Source organism: Choristoneura fumiferana, chromosome 13, assembly GCF_025370935.1.
Source record: "Choristoneura fumiferana chromosome 13, NRCan_CFum_1, whole genome shotgun sequence".
Classification (NCBI taxonomy): domain Eukaryota; kingdom Metazoa; phylum Arthropoda; class Insecta; order Lepidoptera; family Tortricidae; genus Choristoneura; species Choristoneura fumiferana.
The window spans coordinates 8,490,247-8,513,702 of record NC_133484.1 but is presented as its reverse complement, the minus strand read 5'-3'; the positions used below and the strand labels follow the sequence as shown (position 1 = coordinate 8,513,702).

The window sequence follows — 23,456 nt, the reverse complement described above, 5'->3', positions numbered from 1 at the left end:
CCACCACACTAGGTACATTGGTTGAGTTCGAAACGCGTCAGTGTAGTGTGGTAGTGGTGATAGATGGGTTTGTGGGATTTGTGTGGGTTCTTGCAGTGTGGAGGTGGAGGAATTGCATGAACACACATTTCTTGCATAAACATAGCTATCATAAGGTCACGGGTGAGCAAAGGAATTGTTTCAGTTCATTGATATTGACTTCCGCAAATAAACGCTTGATTCAATAAATTACAAATATTACACCCAATTTTCTAATAACAAACGCCTGTTTCCTCCAAATAATTCGGTCAATTGCATATTATAATACCGAAGCATCTGAACCCCTTACTCAAATTGCTTTTAACAGAAGGTTTCCTACTTTTGTCTTCTGCAATTTTGTTTACAGCTGCAAGAATTAGTCCGGGTGTTGGGTACGGTGCCGAGGGTTCTGTCTGATTAGCGCCACGGGTTAACGCCTCGCGTTGTTGACTTGAAATTCTAAATTTATTATTACATAACTAACTTCGTAAGATAAATTAATCTATGATTGTAAGCCGAAACCTTCGTAACGTTGTCTTTCGTTGTCGACTTAAGTTTTAGATATAGGTACAGCAACATGTGTCACTTAAGTTCGAAAACTTGACTTATAGGTGAAACAAAAACTTTGAAAACTCCCGACTTTGTCACTTTAAAGTTCAATATCTCAAAAACGGCTGAACCGATTTTGATAAAGCATGTCTAAGAACCATCGCTAAAAAACTTGCTTTCAATTAAAAAAAACCGCATTCAAATCGGTCCACCCGTTTAAGAGCTACGATGCCGCAGACAGACACACGCACAGACACACATAGCGGTCAAACTTATAACACCCCTCTTTTTGCGTCGGGGGTTAAAAACTTAAGTAAAATGACCTGTTGTACATACAACACAAGTAGGTAGTAACGTGTCCGTATAAACAAACTGACACGTTCCAAGTTCGAAAAATTATTTAAGCTCCATATTAATTCGGTGCACTACTACATACAACAGGTCATTTACTTTATGTTTTTCACCTATAGTGGCGAAGAAGCTCGCCGTCAAATCAAAAGTACGCAACTTACTCGTACGTTTATCTGGCACAAATGCACACTTGCAAAAGTTGCGAGTAGGATGGTACGTTTTGTAAATAATAACCATCCTCGTATAAAGTTTTCAAACGTAATTAAAAGTAAAGACAGAATTTTGCGAACAGTAAAGTGAAGCCGTTGCTTTGCTTGGCAAGCTTACATTGTGAGCGTGCTATGTATACGGCTAAGTTTGGTTACACGTGAGCGTGTAACTATAATGTACACGGTACGTCAAAGTTTGGTTACACTTGTGAGCGTGTAACTATAATGTACACGGTACTTCAAAGCATAGTTTTACGTGGTTTTACCGGCTTAATTTGACATTCGCAGAGCTATGTCTTTGTCAAAGATCAAGCGTTCATAATACAATTATTTATTCGAAGAATTAAAACTTATAAATTGCGTTTCTGTTGTTAATTTACTTTTTTAATTTACGCCTACAAACGCCTCGCCCGCTGCTTCGCTGTTTTTAAATGGTCGTCAAACAATGGCACTAAACAATTATAATCCAAAGTTCCCACTTGTTTAGGTAAGGCCAGGTCCTTTAGTAACTTTATTGTAGGTATTTTCCGTAAAACTGTTTAACATAGCTGTTTAAAATAACGCGTCGTTTGCATAGCGCTTTGTGATCTGAATCGGTTATATCGTTGGCGAGAAATCACTGATCTAAACGTTATTTGTACATAGACCAGTCTTGCACTTCATGATTAAAAGAGGACAATGAGCCGATGGATATTTTGGCCATGATGTCTTTTGCACGCGTAATTATTGTGTTGACTAGTTCAACAATAAAAATAAGTATGGTCAGATTCGATCGCCACTGTTTGTGCCGAGGGCGAGAGGTGCGGGATGTATCTATTCGACTGCCTGGGCGCGGGTCGCGACCTCGCGTACCTTATAAACTAATATTATGTTGTAGCTTTTGCCCGCGACTTCATTTGCAAAGAATTCGTATATTGTTATCCCGCGGGAACTATGCAATTTCGTGTTTTTGAGATAATGGATCATTGGTAACATACTGACGTAATATAACCAAGGGATGTGAATTCAAATAGCGTCTAGCGCGCCCAAAAACTTTTTCGTTGTTAAAACAATCTTAAATTTCACCCAGAAAACGCTCTGCTAGTTAAAAACAACGCAAGCTTATTTCATACTGTTTTAATTAACCTAACATAATATTAACATCTACATTTAAAGTAAAGCTGAATTAGAATTGAATATTCTCTCAGGGCTACTAACTTACATAGGTATTCCAACTAACTTGAAACCTAAGTCAATATTCATACCCAATACGTACAGGCTACCTTGAAGCATAAGCTGCTTCCAAAGGCTTATCAAATGCTAATTCCTCAACTGCAAGCACATAATTAATTCAAGAACTATTTAAGCAGTCCTAAGTTAAATGTATGTAGGTATCCTTAAATTAACGTAAGTCTATGCATCTGCTAGTTTCATAGTAGAGTACTCCCGCTAAGTAGTAACGCAACACCTGAATACGAAGCCTTAAGCTCGGCAAGCTTACTACCACGCTCCACCTGACACCGAAGAGGACGTAATAAAATTCCATACTGACTGCTACCTGTTAACATTACAGTTATAAGCTTTATGGCTCAAATAATAGAGACTGTAATAGCGTGTGCAGTATTACCACCTGCGCAGAGCAACGTTAAGACGTTAACGTTAAAAGTAACAACGCCAACCGTATCTGGTCTTCTTTATTGCTCATTAATGCTGTTTAATGTAATTATTTCTTACATTAAAGTTAATTATAGCTCCTTTGTGGTGGTTTGTACACGACCTCGCGTTCTTTTTACGTCCTGCACATTGAAATTTATGCGCTCATTGTTTTAAGCAATACTCGGATTATAATTATTGGTCATAGCACTCGTAGAATCAAACTGAATGGTGACGACTTTGAATGAACTGGTTTTTGTAAGAGAGAGATAAGTAAAAGAAATAGAATGGTTATTGGAACGAGAGCGACTCAAGTATAGATGTGTACTAGTGTACTAAATGAACTAGAAGATCGAACTAGTACGTACATTTGCACGGTTGTTGTAGTTGCTGTGAGCGATCCATTTAGTGAACGAGTACACACAACTCAGTTCAGTTTTTGATAGATTGTAATTTTTGCTGATCAGTCTACATCAAAATCTTTCTATCCTAATCTTAATAATTTCTTTAGCAACTATTGATTGTGCAAACATAATAATTATTAAGATTATGCTCAGAAATCTTAAGCAAGATATCGTTAACGCAATTAGTTATTTGTTGTAAGGGAATTGCTAAATTCAGTCTCGAACAGAAATAGACGATATTATACTTGACGTACATTAATGAACTCCAAGAATCTGTATCCGTGACGCAACGGAGCGTGGTTGTACATACCATTTATTAAGCCTAAGTACAGAGTAAAGATCCTCCATACCAACCTCTCCGCTCTTAACCCGAACCGATTTCCAGCTATTTGGTCCCATTATTATACTTTTAGTTTTCCTTAATGTTATAAAGGGCCGCCATCTGCTGCGAAGGGTTCGAATATGTTTGCCAGAGCCTTGAGGTTTACGGTGATCGTGGAATTCAGATTGCTTTCGGGACTACAGATTAGCGCTTGATAGTCGAAAATCGTTTTAGATCAAAGGTCATCAGTTCAAGAACGTGGAGTTGTGTGCTGGTTATGATTATTGTGAAGGAGGGATTTGTGTTTTGAAAGAGTTAAGTATTGAGTGTACTGGCTCAGGATGTTAATTCCGCAGCTATTTTCAAAAGAGGAAGTACTTAGTAGTGAATATTATTAAGCTGGTAATTTGATAAATGTAGTAAAAACTAACCATTTTCAATTAGGTACAATCTTGCATCAAAACGGCCTCTCGCGATACGTGATAGGGCGCAATTAAATTTTAAGGCTTTTTCAATTTACGTTGATACTTAAATTCGTCATCTATAAACATGCTATAGAATATATGCCGTTGCGTAACAATAAATGCTACAAAAGCGTCATAGGCCTAACTTTTTGATTTGTGGAAACGTCTTCCTTATGAGACATAACAAGATGTTTGTCGTGAAAATAATATTAAGTCCCACTCTCTTGGCATCACTTCATCATACAAAATATTAGGAAGGTAAAAATATGTTTCAATTCTTCTTTTCTGAATCGTCACCTTCCTTACATCCTTATCTAATTTGAAAACTTGCAAAGAGTAGAATATCGATCCATATGATAGAATCGCCGTAAGACTCGCATCGATCCTAAATCCTACTTACTTTTTTTTACATTACAACGTAGGAACTCTTTTATTTTCACTGTTCTAAACAGTTCTAAAACCTTCCCGCTATAAAATTCTTAGACGTCCTTGATAAGTTAGTTTAATAAAAAGGCCAAGTAATGCAGTAGCCATTAATCTCAGTTGCCAGAGCCACGTGTCGCCGTCCATTGTCTACGAGTCCGCTTTCGTGTGTGTAGCCACTATTGTGAGACAGCGGAATTCAAATGAGAATTATGAATAAGAATATAATTTCGTGCTCTCTTGTGACTTCGGAGTGGGAATTCTTTTGAAAGTATATAAGTAAGTAAATATTCAGGCGAGTTTCTTGCGAATAATTTTTTCAGTAGATTTAATGACGTTTTGAAGTTGTATGATTAGGGAAAGGATAATACAATATATTATTATAATATTTATAATTCAGAAAAAATTACAATTTAGGATTGAGATGGAGCACGCTTGCCTAATAAATGCCCATTCACCCTATATTAGATATTTAGGGCCTGTTTCACCGCTTGTCAACTAACTTCAAGTGTCAGATAATAGTAATGCCGTCTTTGTTTATTCGGACAAAACAAACAGAGACGGCATCACTGATATCCGTCACTTAAAGTTAGTCAACAAGTGGTGAAACAGGCCCTTACTCTAAAATAAGTAACCCTTTTTCAGGCAACTTGTTAAACGCAGAACTCTGTACACAAATAAACATTATCAATATATTTAATATGAGTGAGTCTCACGGTAGTTTCATTGTCTTATAGGACATTTATATTTTATTTGCTACATATTTGGACGTAAGTTCCTGTAGAAAAATTAAAAAAAATAGTGAATTAACTCAAAGAACCACTTTAATTATTTAAAATAACGCGCAAAAGCATAATATTTGCACGTCCCCTTAAAAAATATGTAATTGTAACATTTTCTTTCGGAACCGGCTTCCGAAAAGGCTATAGTACCGTAGACCACATACATGCGCTGCGGCAGGTTATACAGAAGACTGAAGAGTATAACCTCCCCCTTTGCCTTGCATTTGTGGACTACGAGAAAGCCTTCGATTCGATCGAGACTTGGGCTGTGCTGCAGGCTCTCCAGCGGGTGCCAAGTTGACTATCGTATATCGAAGTGTTGAAGTGTCTGTACGAAAACGCCACTATGTCCGTCGATTACAGGATCAGAGCACGAAGCCTATTCCTCTGCAGCGGGGAGTCAGACAAGGAGATGTGATCTCTCCGAAACTGTTCACCGCTGCATTGGAGGATGCTTTTAAGGTTTTGGACTGGAAAGGACGAGGCATCAACATTAATGGCGAGTACTTCACTCATCTTCGATTCGCCGACGACATTGTAATCATGCTGAGACCATGGAGGACCTCGGTGCTATGCTCGCTGACCTCAGTAGAGTTTTCGACCGAGTTGCCTGAAAATGAACATGGACAAGACGAAAGTCATGTCTAATGTCCATGTTGTACCAACTCCCGTAATAGTCGGAGACTCTGCGCTCGAAGTTGTTGACGACTATGTATACTGGGACAAACGTCCAGTTAGGTAGGTCCAACTTTGAGAAAGAGATCACTCGTCGAATCCGACTCGGCTGGGGCTGGCGTCGGGAAGCTTCGCAGTGTCTTTCGTCCAAATTACCGCAGTGTTTGAAGTCAAAAGTCTTTGACCAGTGTTGTGTGCCAGTGATGACATACGGATCTAAGACGTGGGCGCTAACGATGGGCTCATGAGAAAACTCAAAGTCACTCAGAGGGCTATGGAGAGGGCTATGCTCGGGTTTCTCTGCGGGATAGAATTAGAAATGATGATATCCGCAGTAGAAACTAAGGTTACCGACATAGCCCGAAGAATTGCGAAACTAAAGTGGCAGTGGCGGGGCACATTGCTCGCAGGATGGTCGATGGGCCAGAAGGTTCTCGAATGGCGTCGCGGACCGGGAGACGAGCTGTCAGTAGGCCTCCAACAAGTGGAGCGACGACTTGGTTAAGATCGCGGATCGCGGTGGATGCGGAAAGCACAAGACCGGTCTGAGTGGAGAGCCTTGGGGGAGGCCTATGTCCAGCAGTGGACGTCTTTCGGCTGACATGATGAACATTTTCTTGCACATTTGGAGTATTCTTGCTTGATTTGTTGTTTGCATGCATGCTTGCCTTCTGGCGTCACGCTTGCTTGCATGCATGCTTGCACTATTTATGCTTCCTCTAACACACTGATTGCAGCTGTGAGGGAGTGGACGCCAGCCCGCTTCATGAGCGCTGGAGGAGATACCATAGACCGGTCATCGCGGATCGGGGTAACCGCGATGTTCATCTAACCCAGGCCGATAAAATTGCATGTTTGTTGATTTGATTGACAAAATTACATGCTCACTTGCAAGCCTGCTTAGGGGTTGCTAGGTACATGCTTGCTTGTTTGCTTGCTTGATGCTTGCTTGCATGCTTCTTGCACGCTTGCTATTTCTTGCACATTTGGGAGTATGCTTGCTTGAGTTGTTGTTTCAATCACTACAAGTTCTAAAAACCATCTGTTTTGATGCCTCCTAACATTAACAAGGTATTTTAATGAACTAAAAGAAGCAAGCAAGGTATTTTGCTTTAAGTGCCCCTTACACCCATAAAATAACCTCAATTTTTAAAATGTCTGTTACTGTCCCTTACGACTAACAATTTACTCTAGTTTTAGCTTTTGATGTCCCTTACGCCCATAAGAGTATTCCTTATTTTATAAGTTGCTGTTGTTTAATGCCCCTTACGACGTACCAATTACACCTTTTTTAAATGTCTGGTTGCTACTGCCCTTACGACCGACAATTTACTCTAGCTCTTGCTTTTTATACCCCTTACGCCCATAAAAGTATTTATTATTTTATAAATTGCTGTTTTTTAATGTCCCTTACGACGTTCCGATTATACCATTTTTAACCCTCAACATACATAATAATATACAGGCCAATTATTATTCTGTATGCATCATCATCTCGGCCTATATACGTCCCACTGCTGGGCACAGGCTTCCTTTTTATTAGATCTGTAACTTAGTAGCTTAAAATAAACAAAGTAGCTAAGAGAAATTTACCTCAACATCCTTGACTGAAATTCCATTACGGAAATGTTAGCTCGACGTCAAGCCATTAGGGGATCCATCAACTTAATCTTCTTTTTTTTTTTGCTTTGGATCTTATAAAAATACGCGCGTTGACAAAGAAAAAACGTAGCAATCAAATACGTCCTCCGTGTTTGACGTGTCTGACACGACTGACCGAATGTGCAATGCGCACGCTGGGCGCGTGGAAGGTAGGTAGACGCGTTAGTATTTTGATGTTAGGTACAAGAAATAGGTACAGGCGGTAAGGTTACGCCCAACAACTTCTTGCTTTTTATCTTATCGTATAAAAATGTTGGGGTGTAAAGGGCAATGAAACAATAATTGACCCATACGCCTTTTATTATATTTGTTGGGTTTTTTTTAACGTCATGAGTCGAGTCGTAAAGGACATAAAGACTGCCACAGCCCCTTACGACCCAAATATTAAAAAAATAATACATTTACGCCATTTTCAGCTCAAATATTTTATATCATGTCCCTTAAGCTATTTTATTTAAAATAATAAATGTTGATAACAGCAAAAGTAAGGGGCGTATCGTAACTTGAATACTACCAATCGACAGAGAAAAAAAAAAACTCTAATTTTCTATGTTAAAAGTGATTTTCGGTATTTTGTCCCTTACGCAATTGAGACTTCCACCATCGATATATTATGAATATTTATAAATAATAATGCGGTTTTAATTGTTTGATACAGAAAAAGCTTGCTTTTGGCCACAATCAAAATTAGGATTGAGATGGAGCACGCTTGCCTAATAAATGCCCATTCACCCTATATTAGATATTTAGGGCCTGTTTCACCGCTTGTCAACTAACTTCAAGTGTCAGATAATAGTAATGCCGTCTTTGTTTATTCGGACAAAACAAACAGAGACGGCATCACTGATATCCGTCACTTAAAGTTAGTCAACAAGTGGTGAAACAGGCCCTTACTCTAAAATAAGTAACCCTTTTTCAGGCAACTTTGTTAACCGCAGAACTCTGTTACACATAATAAACATTATCAATATATTTAATATGAGTGAGTCTCACGGTAGTTTCATGTTATATTTGGTTTTTAATTAATAACCAGCTTTTTTATCTGCTGTTTTTGGAAATAAAACTAGTGTCAACAAACACAAAGCCTCATTATATCTCATAAAAATTACACATTTGACACTCAACTCATACATGGTTCTATACTATACAGTAAAAAGTTTGAGGAGTAACACTTTGCCGAACATTCGGTGATTTAGCCGAATATGTCGAATACCGAATATAAAACTAATATTCGGCCCATCCCTACTTAATAGGTATGACAAATTTAGCGATTCACTATCGGATTATCACTTTAGTTGATTATATAATAATAATCAGCTTTGATTTATCTGAATTGTAAACGCCTGTGTATTTTAGATTTGTAAAATAATTTCTGATTCAGTCTGTAACGATCGAAGTGGGATAGTGGATTTCTTATAAAGGAACGTTTTTTTTTTTCAGAAACTGTAAACTATTCAGGATATATTTCGGGGCTATCATGTAGAGTAGAGTCCTGTGTTAGTTGAGGTTAGGTTTACAACAATTCTAAAGTATCTACTTGCAGTTTGGAAAAAAAAAGTTCGTTCATATGAAACATTTGGGAAATTAATAATTTGGGCAAAATATTGGGAAGAACTAGAGAACTGATCAAAGTACGAGTATTCACACATTATTAATAAATTCACACATTAAGTGCTTCATTATTAGGTTCCTCATACCTGTAAAGACCTACATAAAGTGAACTTTTGCTTCTTGAATTTTCAACCCTGTAAAATATCGTGTTATGATATCACACCTATTTTACTCAATATTGTTCAAAATCAGAAACAACCAACAAAAATACGTAAACATAATAATATATATTCGCAATGTTCGCCGGCACGTTGCTAGACAGGTTCCGCCACGTCCTAGAAACTTCGGCGAGATAAAATATTAGTCGAGGCCGAAGATAAATAGAATTTGACCTCCTTATTTAGACTCTGCCGTTTAAATGGGTCAAATTGATATTAAAAGAACTTGAATTATTCTCTGTAGCCTAGTAGCATTCGACCTCGAATAGAAGTGGCAGTTCCTTAGGTCAACCATTCTCAAAGTATACCCCGCGAAGCCCTAGAGCTCCGCGAAGCTCTTTTAAAGACCCCTAGATTCTGTGAGTTGTTCGAAAAATACAACCTTCCATTATATGAAAAAGTTAATGTCAAGTTTTGATTATTTTAGGGAACCGGCAAATATTTGATTTTCCATGCAAAAGGATTCCGTCATAAAAAATTAAATGGTTAGGTATTATATAAGTCATGGAAGGATCATAAATCATAATCAAGTGCCAACATGTCAGCAAAAAAAAAAGGTTGTGTTTAAATGATTTTGTCTTGGATGCGGTTAGTGTACGATCGCGTAACTCAACCCGGGATTTAGATTATAATGCACGACCTAATAATTCATGCTCTCATGCTGCATGCAATTTGTCATAAGAGCACGAATTGCCTGGTCATACCAAACCCACCATTTTTATGCGTATCTTGTGAGTAATTTGAGTTAAATAACCGCCGTAGTTTTAAAGCTACCGGGATTGTATTAAATATTCGGAAATAATTGCCGAAAAATCGAAACGGCGCGACGGCCAAAATTGTCCGGGTAAAACCAAAGGGGTGCATATTAACTACGGGCTACAGGCGACGGAAAATCCGCAAGGGAAATAACGGGGTGTGGATTGATCAATAGAATGTTAAATCATTTTCTGGACAGTTGACGAATATCAATAGGTATATTAAATTATCAAAAAATACACACATATCATACTTAATAAATGTCTTAGTATTCTCATTATCTCTAGATTTTTTTTATGTTTGACTCAGTAATAATGCAATATGAAATGTTCAAAGCTACTTAGGGATAAAAATATCTCCATGCACTTTTTATGAGTGTGAAATGCAGTGGTTTATAACTCTGATCAGGTTATTTTCTTTGCATGTTTTTAAGTGCCGTGTTCAGCAGTCATTTAGAGTTACATAAGACCAAGAACGACACAATCAAGTAGAATCAACTGATGATGAGGTAATAAACAATAGTATATTGCAAGTATTGCATTGTTTACATAATTTTCACGATTAAAAACAATTAAATTGACTAATTGACTTCGAATTTTTTGAAAGGCTTATAGGCATAATAATAACAAGCTTGTTATGATTTCAGTAATCATGAATTTGCTTGATTGCGTCTACATCGCTCTTGTTACTAAATATTTGTTTGAGAATGTGAGTGATCGTCTGTGTATTTGTGAACTATCATGAATCTAGGGAGATAGGGAATTCGAATTTTGCCAGTGAATGGGAGGTATTAAGAATTGTCAAGACATTTTAAGTATGTGGCATTTAAATTAAAATGTATTACGGTGTACATATTTTTTCACAAAAGATACGGTAAAGGAATTTAATGACTGAATAAGTTTCTATGATCGATCACTTAAATTAATTCTAAAATCTCATAAAAAATTAAGGTTTGAGTGATTTACATCAAAGCAACGTTAGTTTATTATAATACTCGTAATGTCCTACCTATTCACTGGCGCTCAACGATTTAATTCAACTAACAGGCGATAGTCTTTTGTTCCAGGGTATTACAATAATATTGTAGTCGTAAAATAATCGAAAACGCCGAGTGCGGCGGACCGATATAACAGGTGAACGTTCCATTATATTTGCAGCCGCTGCATTTCATCCTGCTGCGCTTTTTGTTGGTGTTTGCTTGTAAACTATTGATAGCGGAATCAATTTCGTTGGCAGTCGCATGGATGCTGTGAACTAGAACGTGAAAATGCGGGTCAGCGTAATTTAAAACAGATTTATCACAAATCTTTGGAGAGTGTTCCATTGGTAGGTACTTGAAATTGCGAAGTGACATTGCCAAGTCCACGTTTACTTATATTTTCGTAATTGGGATGTCCCAATTTTTGACAACATATAATAAATCGAAAACCATTTGGAGAAATAGGCTTTGTAGCGTTTTCAGTAATCAGATTCTAAAAATGTGATAAACTGAATTCAATAAACAAAACTAAAATATTGACACGACACTGCAGTGTGTCTCGTCACAAAGGCAGTTATAAAGCAGGTCTACACTCGTAAGCAAATTGACAATTTGAAATGTTCCTGTCCTGCTTATAATAGCAAAGAGTGACAAAGATAGAACTTTAATCACATGATGCGCACCCGGCCTTAAACAGTTGTCATTTATCGTAAAGTCCGAAATGTATACGAGTATTTCCAATGTATTTTTACAAATTAAATTATTAAATTACTACGTTACAAGTAAATACAAAAGAATTGAAATATCAGATTTTAATAAAAAATATCTACTTATTTACTATCACACCAATAAACAAACAGGAATAATGGAAGCCAAAAGAAGAGAGATAAATAAAACTATTTGTCACGGTTCATTTAGGACTCTAAGCCGTGCTTGAATTATTGTCAAACTAGCTTTTGCCCGCGACTTCGTCCGCGTGGAATAATAACTTTGGAAAGTATTTAATTTATTTAGGGTACCTATTCTGCCAATAATAGCACATAGAAACTTCTACGGTTTACTGAAAATAACCTATTTTAATACATTGCTTTATATCTAAACTATTTTTTTTTGTTCTTCCATTATTTGGTAAAACATAAGTATTCTACCCTGCCAACACAAAAGGACTAATTCTTCATAGTGAGCTCTTGTCATCTTACGTCCTGTATTGTAAGTTAGGAGGGTAGGATTATAATTAAGACGGCATTCTTACTAAGCATTGCTACACATATTTCTATATACTTATAGTAAATTTGTTTGGAATTCCTTACGAACTTTCATCCCCATATTTTCAAGTAGGTATGAAAAATGTCGAAATTTGAAAAGAGCCGGAACAAATGTTTTTTAGGGTTCCGTACCTCAAAAGGAAAAAAATGGAACTCTTATAGGATGACTTTGCTGTCCGTCCGTCCGTCTGTCTGTCAAGACCCTTTATCCCGTAAACGTGCGGAGTATTTATCGAGTTGAAATTAAAACCCTAAACTCAAAAAAAGTTATGGGTACTTTCGGCTGTCCTAGAAACTTGAAATTTTGTATAATGGAAGCTCTTATAGCAAATTTTATTCCCTTTATAGCAATATAAGTAAGAAAAATCTGAAAATCATAATTTTTCATGTCTGACTGTCTATGTTAATAAACCATGTAAAATGACCCCACATTGCGTACATTTTGCTTATGAGCTTGGCTCTGCTAACACTTGATATTCATAAATAATGACGACCTTCCATATGAGCTTTCATCCCCTATTTCATCCCCTCACAGGTCAAATTTTCAAAAAAGCTAAAACACACCGACTTATTTCTTATTAAGTGCCTAAATGCCAAGTTTCATGGTTTTATTTCCAACAGCGACGAACTTCCACCATATAAACTTTCACCCCCTATTTCAACCCCTTAAAGCCTTTTTTTCGCGATAAAAGATAGCCTATGTTCTTTCCCATGGTCTATTCTATCTCTGTACCAAATTTCATCCAAATCGGTTCAGCGGTTTTTGCGTGAAAGCGTAACAGACAGACAGACAGACAGACAGACAGACAGACAGAGTTACTTTCGCATTTATAATATTAAAGTATGGATTGTAATGCCACAGATTATGTTATGTACCACCTGAATTTTTCTAGGCAATGGAACGAGGCTGTCTTACTGTGACGTCATCCAGCGTATTTCGTAAAAGAATTACAAAAAAAATTAAATACTCATCTAAATTCAAAATTAATGAAAAAGGTATCTTAAAATTTCCTATTTTTTCCAAAAATAAAGTACAAACTATACGTAATTTTTTTGGTGCATCCCAATTCAGTGAGCCTTGTGAAATAAACGAGACATATATAATCTTATTGTCTTCGAGATTATCATTCACAGTAGGTTTGACTTGAAAGAATAAATAATTTATTGAAACAGGCGTTACTTTGCGGAGGTCCATAACAACGAACTAAAATATTTTTCACGACACTGCTCGAAAATGAGGCTATAGATAACCTAAATCCAGTACCCAGAACTGCCTATATATGTACATTTAACAGCTGACTCGAATGGCGATTCGCGCTGTCATCGTTCATCCACCATTACCTCTCATATTTCGTTTTCTAGATTTTTTTTACCGCACAACGGCAAAACACGTTAACAATGTAACAACATACTACGAAAACAGGTTATATCAGTATATGTATTTCGTAATACGATACGGATTTGTTTAATATAATTTCTGAATTTCATTCCCGGCGTGCTGAAACGAAAATTGGACCAATCAAAAGTAATCGTCTGCTACATGTGAAATTAAATTGACTAATGAAAATGCGTCATTCATGACTTTCATGAGGTGTTTTTTTCTTAAACGCATAATATCCACAAAATGCTTTAATCTTTTTAAGTATGAAAAAACGCCACAGCATCGCGGCAGGTCGGACGTGACGAGGATGACGTTTTGATTTTTTAAATATGTGGTTGCATACTGGTCACTAAGAATGGCCTCGTTTAAAAAAAAATATTGTCACAAAACAAAAACAAAAATTAGCGGGAGGGGTGACCCTATTTACCGGCTCGGATAATACCGACACGGAAATACCGACCCGATTATTCGTTTACACGCCCATACAAACTCGTGTCAGACTGACATGAGTTCATAATTATGGGCGTGTACAAGAAAAAAATCGGGTCGTTATTTCCATGTCGGTATTATACGGGCCGGTAGGTAAAGAGTGTCACACGGCGGGAGCAACGCAGTCATTGGACTTTTTGTTTTGTGATAAATATTTTTTATTTCCTCGCAGTGATCGTGAAAAGCACAATGTTTAAGCTCAGCCAACTATTGCTTACTTTCGAGCCTCTACAACAATGTACTATTCTTTGCTCACCCGTGACCTTAATATTTTACCTTTTTATCGCAATGATAGTCTTATTTGCATACGTTTTTATAATAAAATTCCAAAAAATATATTATAAATGAAACATATACAAAATTCAGATCTATTGTCAAGAAGACATTAATATCTAAAGTATTATAAAGTTAATGATTATATCATGGACAGGGATATATGGAAATAATTCCGATCCGCATTAGCGATCCCTTCAAATAGCGAACCTACTGTGTTAAAAATAAAGTTGTGTTAAATAGTTGTGATGTAAATATCATTTAATAATAATTGTAAATCTGTTTACAAAAATATACCTCGTTGAGTTTCTTGCCGGATTCTTCTCAACAGAGGTTTTTCCGAACCGATGGTAGATTTTTTTTTGACATTTATAAGTGCTTGTTTTAGCCTAAATTGAATAAAGATATTTTGACTTTGACTTTTTGACTTTGATTTAATCGTCATTTATTATAAGTTTCGCTTCGTTGTCCACAGATTATAACAGCCATGATTACGACGAAACTGGCTTGTAAGAAAGCCATGACTGCAAAAAAGTAAACAAAAAAAACTAGAGATGGCGTACAAATGGCTATGCGTGTTGGCCGCAGCGGCGCTGCAAGTAATTGGAGCAGCAAGACCAATGTGTCCGAGCGACCCTAACTGCGTTTGCGGCGGCACACTCGCAGTAGAACTCAATTGCAACGTCGATGGTGAGTGCGTTTAAATGGAGCGGTTCAACACTTTTCCGCGCATTCGAACGTTCTAAATTTAAATCGTTAAAAATTGTTTGCAAGCGACTGCAGTATTGCGATCCTTTTTTTCGTGAAACAAGTTGGCATAATTATATATAAAACTACCTCTGACTGGAAACAAATTCTGTTTATGTAGATGCTTCAAGAGTATTTTAAGTCGTGTATCACGTTTATAAAATTAAAATCACAGACTCATACTTACTAACCTACTCAAGTAAAAAAAATAATTAAATCATCTGTTTTATTGTTTACAGGACGAACAGTTAAAATCAATTTAGTTCCAGACATTTACATTAATATAAAATGCGAGAACGCATCTTCTCTAGATTACAATAAATTACCAAGATGTGCCAACCGCCATAACACCTTCAAATCAGTAAGTTTCAAGGATTGTCCCCTACCAGACACATCGTTCAAAGATGTCCTGACCAACATGGGAGTTTCCAAAACAATGGCTCTCATATTTCAAAACACAAAGAATTTATCTGGATACTTCGATAGGAAGCACTTTGCTGGATTACAAGATCTGACTAAACTATTGTTGTCGATAAACGGGAACACTCAACTCCCAGATAATCTATTCATGGACATTAACAATCTTACTTGGTTGAATATTCGATCGAATAGCATTAACCTCTCGGAGAATTTGCTCAAGCCACTAGAACGGTTAGAAACATTGGAGATCAGCCATAACCATATGACTAACATTTCATCAAATGTGTTTTCTCATTTGACGTTTCTAAGAAAACTTTCACTATGGCAGAATAACGTGACATGGTTTTCTAAAGACTTTTTCACTGGGGTCAATGTACTCGAAGAACTAGATCTCAGTTCGAACGGGCTCAACGAGCTACCGGCTTCAATTTTCAAACCGCTGCGAAAACTGAAAAAGTTAACCTTATTCTCAAACAAGTTTTCGTCGCTGCCTCGGAATCTGTTCAAAAGCAACAGGGAGTTAGAAACTGTCATAATTCTCAACAACGACGTGACACTGAAAGAGTTGCCGAGGTACTTGTTTGGAAGTCTAACAAATTTAAAACAAGTTTATATTCAGAGGTGTGGTCTTGAGACGGTACCGTACGACGTGTTCGTTAACTCCCCGAATGTAACAAATATTTCACTAGCCTATAACAACCTAGAAACATTGCCGGAGGCTATCTTCAACGATCAGATTAACCTGCTTGAGTTGGATTTAAGCCATAACAATCTAAAGGACTTAGAACCGAAACTATTCTCGTCCTTGGTTAGATTGGAATTCCTTAACTTGGATCATAATCAGTTGGAGGAAATTTCTGGGTAAGCTGAATTAATTAAATTTATTAATACAGCAACTTATATCAATTGATGAATGTGCTATTGATTGATGAAGTTTTTAACCCGTCATCCCCATTGTTTGAAATTTCTGTTGATTGTTTAGTATAATGTGTACAGTATACGAGTATTATACTGATTTCCTAGTTTTGTCTTCCTGTCCTCCTACTATTTAACTGTAAGGGCGGTTTTGCACTACGTCCACTCCGAATCCGATCCGAACCCGTGAAAATACGGTCCGGCGTAGTCGTAGAAATTTTGTATGGTAATTTACGCACTACATCGGAGAGAAATCGGATGACGGAACCATACAAAAGTTCTACGACTACGCCGGACCGTATTTTCACGGGTTTCAATCGGATTCGGAGGGCACGTAGTGCGAAAAGACCCTAAAACTACATTTTTCGATAAGTTTCTTATGTTTATTTATATCTGTCACTACTTATTGTTTCTAAATAATAGATATGAGAACAACAAAAAGTTGGAAAACCCCCGACTTTGTCACTTCAAAGTTCAATATCTCAAAAACGGCTCAAGCGATTTTGATAAAACATATCTAAGAACCATAGCTAAAAAGCCTGCTTTTAAATAAAAAAAACCGCATTCAAAGCGGTCCACCCGTTTAAGAGCTACAGTGCCACAGACAGACACACAGACACATAGCGGTCAAACTTATAACACCCCTTTTTTGCGTCGGGGGTTAAAAACTTATTTTTTATAATATTAAGACTCACGCATTCCACACACGCAGGTGTAGTTTGTTAGGTTACGAGTACAAACAGTTCTAGGACTTTTATATATGTACCTACTTAAATTTTACCTACAATTAAAAGAATGTATTATACTCGTTTAAATTTAGCCTGTAAAATTAATTTTCAATGCTCGCTATTGTGAATTTAATGAAAGGTATTTTCATTTTGAAGCCGTATAAATTCTATTTCGTTATAATAATATGATTTTCTCCGTTGCAGGTCAACATTCTCATCATTGTTAAGCCTCATTTATTTGAGCGTGGAGCATAACCATCTCAAAACCGTCTCGTCATATTTATTCAGCAATAACAAACAGAGAATGTACATATCCCTTGCGTACAATCATCTCCATTTTGAAAACAAAGAACTGGACAACAATACCTGGCCCATGGGGAGAATGTCCCCTTTCAGTAACACGTACAATTTAAAAGTACTGAATCTGAGTCATAATGAGTTTACGAACACTTTTATCGACTGGTATTTAAATGGCCATGACACACTGGATATACGATACAATTATATTAAATATTTAAACGTAAGTTCACTTAATTATAGTACCAAATACTTGCTTAATTATATTATTTAATGGTAAAAAAGTGTTGTCAAGAATAAAATAGATTGTTAGAAATTTAAAGAAAGTCGAGTTGGAAAACAAAAAAAATTAACATTGAATTTTTTACAGGATAAATATGCTAACATAGAATCAACGATAAAAAGAAGACGAGCTAATCAAGATCATTCAACTCATCACATTTTAATAGCCCATAATCCACTTCACTGTCATTGTAGTAACTGGGATTTTCTTAAATATATGAAGAGAAATAATTTCAAGGTAAGATGTAGTTGCTTTATCGTTTACTTTTTAATATTTTGTTTTTTGTGTTTTTGACTTGTTTTTTCTTTCCAGTGGGACGATGTGGGTACTTTACAATGCTCGACTTGGAGTAAATTTTGTAATGAAGATGCTCTGATTGTATTTTATACGATAAGCATTCTATTTCTCTTAAGTCTTGCAGCTGCCATGATAGCTCTCATGTTTGTAATGAAGCAAAGACTATACAAAATGACAAAACATACGCTTCAACAAGTACTACAGCCGACACATCCTAAAATCAGGCCGCTAATTTTAATAATAAAGTGTGCTGAACAAGATGACGAATTCGTGCAAAGCAACTTTATGTCCGCATTTACTGAATGTCAAAGCGTAAAAGCAGAAATTGTCCACCCGAATAATCCTGAGAAAATAAAAGCTCATAAACACGATGAAAATGGTGTTAGAGAGAAACGCTTGACACTAGTAATATTCTCACCGAACTACTTGACATCTGCGTATCGTGACGTGAACATAAAGAAGATTCGCGGCGAGATGTTGAAGGCTAAGAAAACTATTTATGTATTCGTCGATATTGGCCCTGACAATTCAATTTACGCGTTTCTGAAGGAGCAACGAGATTATCGCACTACGCTATTATGGGGTGATCCGAAATTCTGGGATCATTTTCGGGTGATTGTGAAGTATATGATGTACAGCAGGCACACCGCGATCCGCGAACGCGGCACACACTCTGGGGATACTGAGTTTTCTGCTCTACCGGGCTACCCTAATTTGTACGCCATTGACACATTCGCTCACAGCCAAGTTTAGTTCAATCTTCTTTAATTTAGTGAGGTAAAGACTGAATTCTCCGCCACGATGAAAATCAATCTCACAATTTAATTTCCATTGACGTCATTGTAGGTCATAGTTTAAACGTACACATGTATTAATATAGTTAGCATTCAAATATAAATAACGTGTAAGTTGTTGTAAAATATGTGTGAAGTAATTTTTTACGGAGATATTTTATCATGTAAAGAACTAGCTTAAGAATGATTGTTTGTAATATAACCTGTAAGTAGGTAAACCTACTATTTGTTAGTGTTATGCCTCTTGGACTTCAAAGAAGTTGGATTAATCACATGAAACCAACCTTTCAGATATAAAACCCTGTTTTGTTAACATGTTAAGCATGCGTCGTGTAAAATATTAAATTACATATTAAGTTTCAAGGAAACTGTATATTGCTAAGTAATGTAAACTACAGTTTATATTGAAATAAATCACAAAAATTACAGTGTATGTGTATTAATCCCCAAAATTCAATTTAAATTACAATTTACGAGGCATTACGCTGCGTGTGTCTTCGTAATAATGTCATAAAAAAGCAGTAAAAATTATCCTTCAACCATTTCAAGCTTTCGTGACCCACGGGAGTGTGAAATGCGGACAATATCAGTTATTAGAGCAATAATAATTACTGCGCCTATTTTAGTATTCCTCAGAAACTATGTTAATACCTATCATTTAGGTGTGATCGTGACATAGGGACATCCCACGCAAAATAATATGATACTGTGTTATTATCACTCATCTATTTTGTTAACCAATAATTTCACAATAAAAAATGAATTGAGTTGTTTTCGGCCAAGTCCGCTACTTAAAATATTAAAAAAAAAATATGTTAAAATAATATGTACATTTGAAAAGTATTTTGATCTTACATTTACTTGTCTGTCTTGTCTGACATTTATTGACTTATGAAATCATCCTAATGAAGGCTATCGCTTATGAATTCGCCGCTAGAGGCGCTAGTGTAGCGTGAGGTCTCCGAAATGTCAAATCTCGTAGTTTTTGGGTGTGCTACGCGGGTTTATTTATAATTAGAATAATTTTGTGAATATTTTGCAATATCTGAAATTAATTATGGCAAATATGCGTTCCGGGGCAACGAATGTCTGTGTTTTGAGACAGTTTTGTCTTTCGGAAACCTTTGTCCTCCCTTTTTTCCGAACAAAACGGGGACTATGCAACACTGTGGCATGCTCGATATTTTTATGGTACGGTTTTAAGGTGTATTAAATATGATTTTTATCTAAACTTTGTTTTCACGCCCGTAATAACAGACTTTGAAAGACATACTTTAAAACCTCACGCAACAGTGCGCCATCTAGTGAGACAAAAAACGATAGCCCTCATTAGGTAGGTACCGCGTCTATAAGCTAATAGACAGGGTTAGAAATAAACGATATAATAGTATTTATTTACTTACCAATATTTGAAGGGTATCTTTCGGCATCGATCAACGAAAAGTAATCATCATCATTATCAACCGGTAGCACAAAGGCCTGTCGAACAAAGACAACTCGCCACTTTGTTTCCACCGGTTATCAGCAACTCTAATAATATCTTCAGTCCACCTAGTGGGAGGCCTGCCAACCGCTTCGACATACGGTTTGTGGATAGTAATACTTAGGAATAATTAAAGGGATAAAAGAATATTAAGAGAATATTAATTAAGAATATTAAACTTGTATTTCGAAAAACTCAGAGGTGCGAGCCGGGGTTCGAACCCACGACCCTCTGCTTGAGAGGCGATAGGTCAAACCACTAGGCCACCACGGCTTCAAACCACTGGGCCACCACGGCTTCATGTGCGGAATTACATTTGAAATTTACCACGAGCTTTGCGGTGAAGCAAAACATCGTGAGGAAACCTGCACAAACCTGCGAAGCGTTTCAATGGTGCGTGCGAAGTTCCCAATCCGCACTGAGGCCGCGTGGGAACTATGGCCCAAGCCCTCTTGTTCTGAGAGGAGGCCTGTGCCCAGCAGTGGGACGTATATAGGCTGGGATGATGATGATGATTAAACTTGTAAACAAAGACAACTCGCCACTTGTATCCACCGGTTATCCGCAACTCTCATAATATCATCAGTCCACCTAGTGGGAGGCCTACCAACGCTTCGTCTTTCGGTTCGTGGATAGTTAATAGGAACAATTAAAGGGATGAAATAATATTAAAACTTGTAATCCCCCTTTTATGCTGTTGAGTAAAAAATTATGGCACCAGGACGTTTTTCGCAACAAACATTGTCCGCCATATTAAATTTTAACAAATTAATCCACAGCCGCTACTCAAGTTTTACGCCTATCAAATTCTAGTTGTGTTGCTCTAATTGGTTGAGAGATTGGGTTACCAATGTGCTCAGAACTTGTAGGCTTTAATGAGATTCAGTATCACATTTACGGAAGGGAGGCCGCGACAGGTTGTGTAACAGTATACATCTAAGACCTGCTGGATTGAGCCTATTAAATGATTCAATGAAACCGAATGGCACGTGTATGGTAAACGAAGTTTAAATACCCGCTTATGGTAGAATATTTTCTCCGCCATTACGCTCTTGACAGAGTGGACGAGGTTGTCGGTTAAAGATTGTATGAAATACTTCAAAACAACTTTCTTAGGAGAGAGAGTGGCCAATGGAAACAACTGAGCTCATTATTTTCTAAAACTGAGATAAAATAAAAATATTGTGTGCTTAGAAAATACAAAAAAATACCCTGCAGTGCTAGTAAGGTGACCCGGGGCTATTGTAGCAGGGGGATATTGTATCTGAATCTGAGCCGTCTTCTCGGCCATTTTACGTTGTGTTCACCAGAAGACATTCTTCACACAACACACATGAACATGGCGAACATGACGTTATAAGGGCACCATCAGACGGCTCAGATACAAAATATCCGCTTTCTACATAGTATATCCACTTTCTAGATCGAATTTGACATCCGGATGGCCAAGTGGTTAGAGAAACTGACTACGAAGTTTGAGGTCCCGGGTCCGATGCCCGGCCGGGGCAGGTATTTGTATGAATAATACGAATGTTTGTTCTAGGGTCTTGGATGTTTTTATCTATATAAGTATGTTTATCCGTTGCCTAGTATTCATAGTACAAGCTTTGCTTAGTTTGGGACTAGGTCAATTGGTGTAAAGTGTGCTGTTATTATTATTATTATCTCACCAGCTACAATAGCCCCGGGTCACCTTACCCCTGTAGTGCCATGTCATAATCTCTTTTGCATTTGCTGCACTCAGATAAAAACAGACTAATCCAATAGTCGACGTCCTATAGCTGATAATATGATGATGATATGAAAGCCCAATTTAAACCAGCAAGACAAAATCGTGCCAGCAGCGATACATTGATACATTGATTGCGCTTGTTAACTGATTTCGTACAATTAAATGTTTACATACATACATAAATACATTGTGGTGCTCGACTGACCACTTCAAACTGGTTTGTTTTGCGGCCTCACAATGTAATGCATCATACAAAACTTTTCTTGCAGTCTAAACCGCTTGTATTTAAATGAAAACAGTAGTTCAGATGGAATGCAAAGAGTATTGATACTGAGATGGAACGACAAACAGTCGTGCTCTTTTCACTGTAGGTACCTATATCGAGGAAACTATCAGAGACCAGGATGCAACCTTTGTACTACTAATGTCACGTTGACATCCCATATCCCATATATATTTAGCGTCATGTATGTCTTGTATTTGTTCTATGCTTGTTTTTATGGCGTTACATAAATGTATTTTCTTTCTTTCTTCCTTTCTTTATATATCTGCCAAAGAAATCATTGCGAAATTGATAATGAACAGGTTCTTATTCACCTTGGTACAAAAGTATCCCGAACCTAAAGTATGCAAAATATAGTTTCAGTTTAATATCCTGAGATTTTGATATGTTAGAGTCTTAAACAATATAGTCTCTAAAAAACTAAACTAAACTGTAAGGGATTCAGAAACAGAGGTAGCAAGGTAGCACCCTCAAAAACTTTTGGTCAGGACTTTGAAATCTATAACATATTCAAATCTCAGGGTATTTAATTGTAACTACATTTTTCATATTTTAGGTCCAGGGTACATTAATTTCTCTACTGTACTTGGGCTCTAAAAGCGTCAATAAGGTGTGAAACAGTGGGTCGCACGATCCTGTCGCGGTTGCGTGTCGCGGTCGCCAACTTGGGAATGATACCTCACAAACGTACGTAAACGTTGGCTTGCACGTGTGGTATTGGAGTACTAAGGTAAGTAAAGCCAAATGCAACTAAATAATTGTTCTTCATTAATACATGCTTTTTTAAGAAGGTCTTTATTAGTTCTTTGACACGCAGATACCTATGTGTCTCGAGAAACGGAAATTTTGTATATCCCTACTTTGTTCTGCCATATTCTCTTCAATTTTGCGACTAAATCGACAACACGAATAAGAAGTGAGTTAAAATAAGATTTCGTTACATAGATACCTACATAGTTACACTCACATGAAACTAATATAAGCGTGTTAAAAACCGAAGCAATGATGCATTAAATAAATATTAGATCTTAACTACGTATAGTATGAAATAGCTTAAGAATGGTAGGAAAAGTT

General features: G+C 36.9%; 1 protein-coding gene across 3 annotated transcripts in view; it reads left to right on the top strand.

Moving 5' to 3' along the window:
• Positions 1-19,312, top strand: part of LOC141433984 (uncharacterized) — a 28,331-nt gene extending 9,019 nt beyond the window's left edge. Inside the window, exons 2-7 of one of the 3 annotated variants that reach the window (XM_074096165.1) lie at positions 11,083-11,149; positions 14,879-15,093; positions 15,390-16,431; positions 17,418-17,733; positions 17,881-18,030; positions 18,106-19,312. In XM_074096165.1, the coding sequence (XP_073952266.1) occupies positions 14,958-15,093; positions 15,390-16,431; positions 17,418-17,733; positions 17,881-18,030; positions 18,106-18,843 (2,382 nt within the window). In that variant the 5' untranslated portion in view covers positions 11,083-11,149; positions 14,879-14,957 and the 3' untranslated portion in view covers positions 18,844-19,312. Of the gene's footprint in view, positions 1-11,082; positions 11,150-11,263; positions 11,343-14,878; positions 15,094-15,389; positions 16,432-17,417; positions 17,734-17,880; positions 18,031-18,105 lie in introns of those variants that run through there. The other 2 variants (XM_074096164.1, XM_074096163.1) reach the window with 2 other exon arrangements.
• Positions 19,313-23,456: the final 4,144 nt, after the last annotated feature.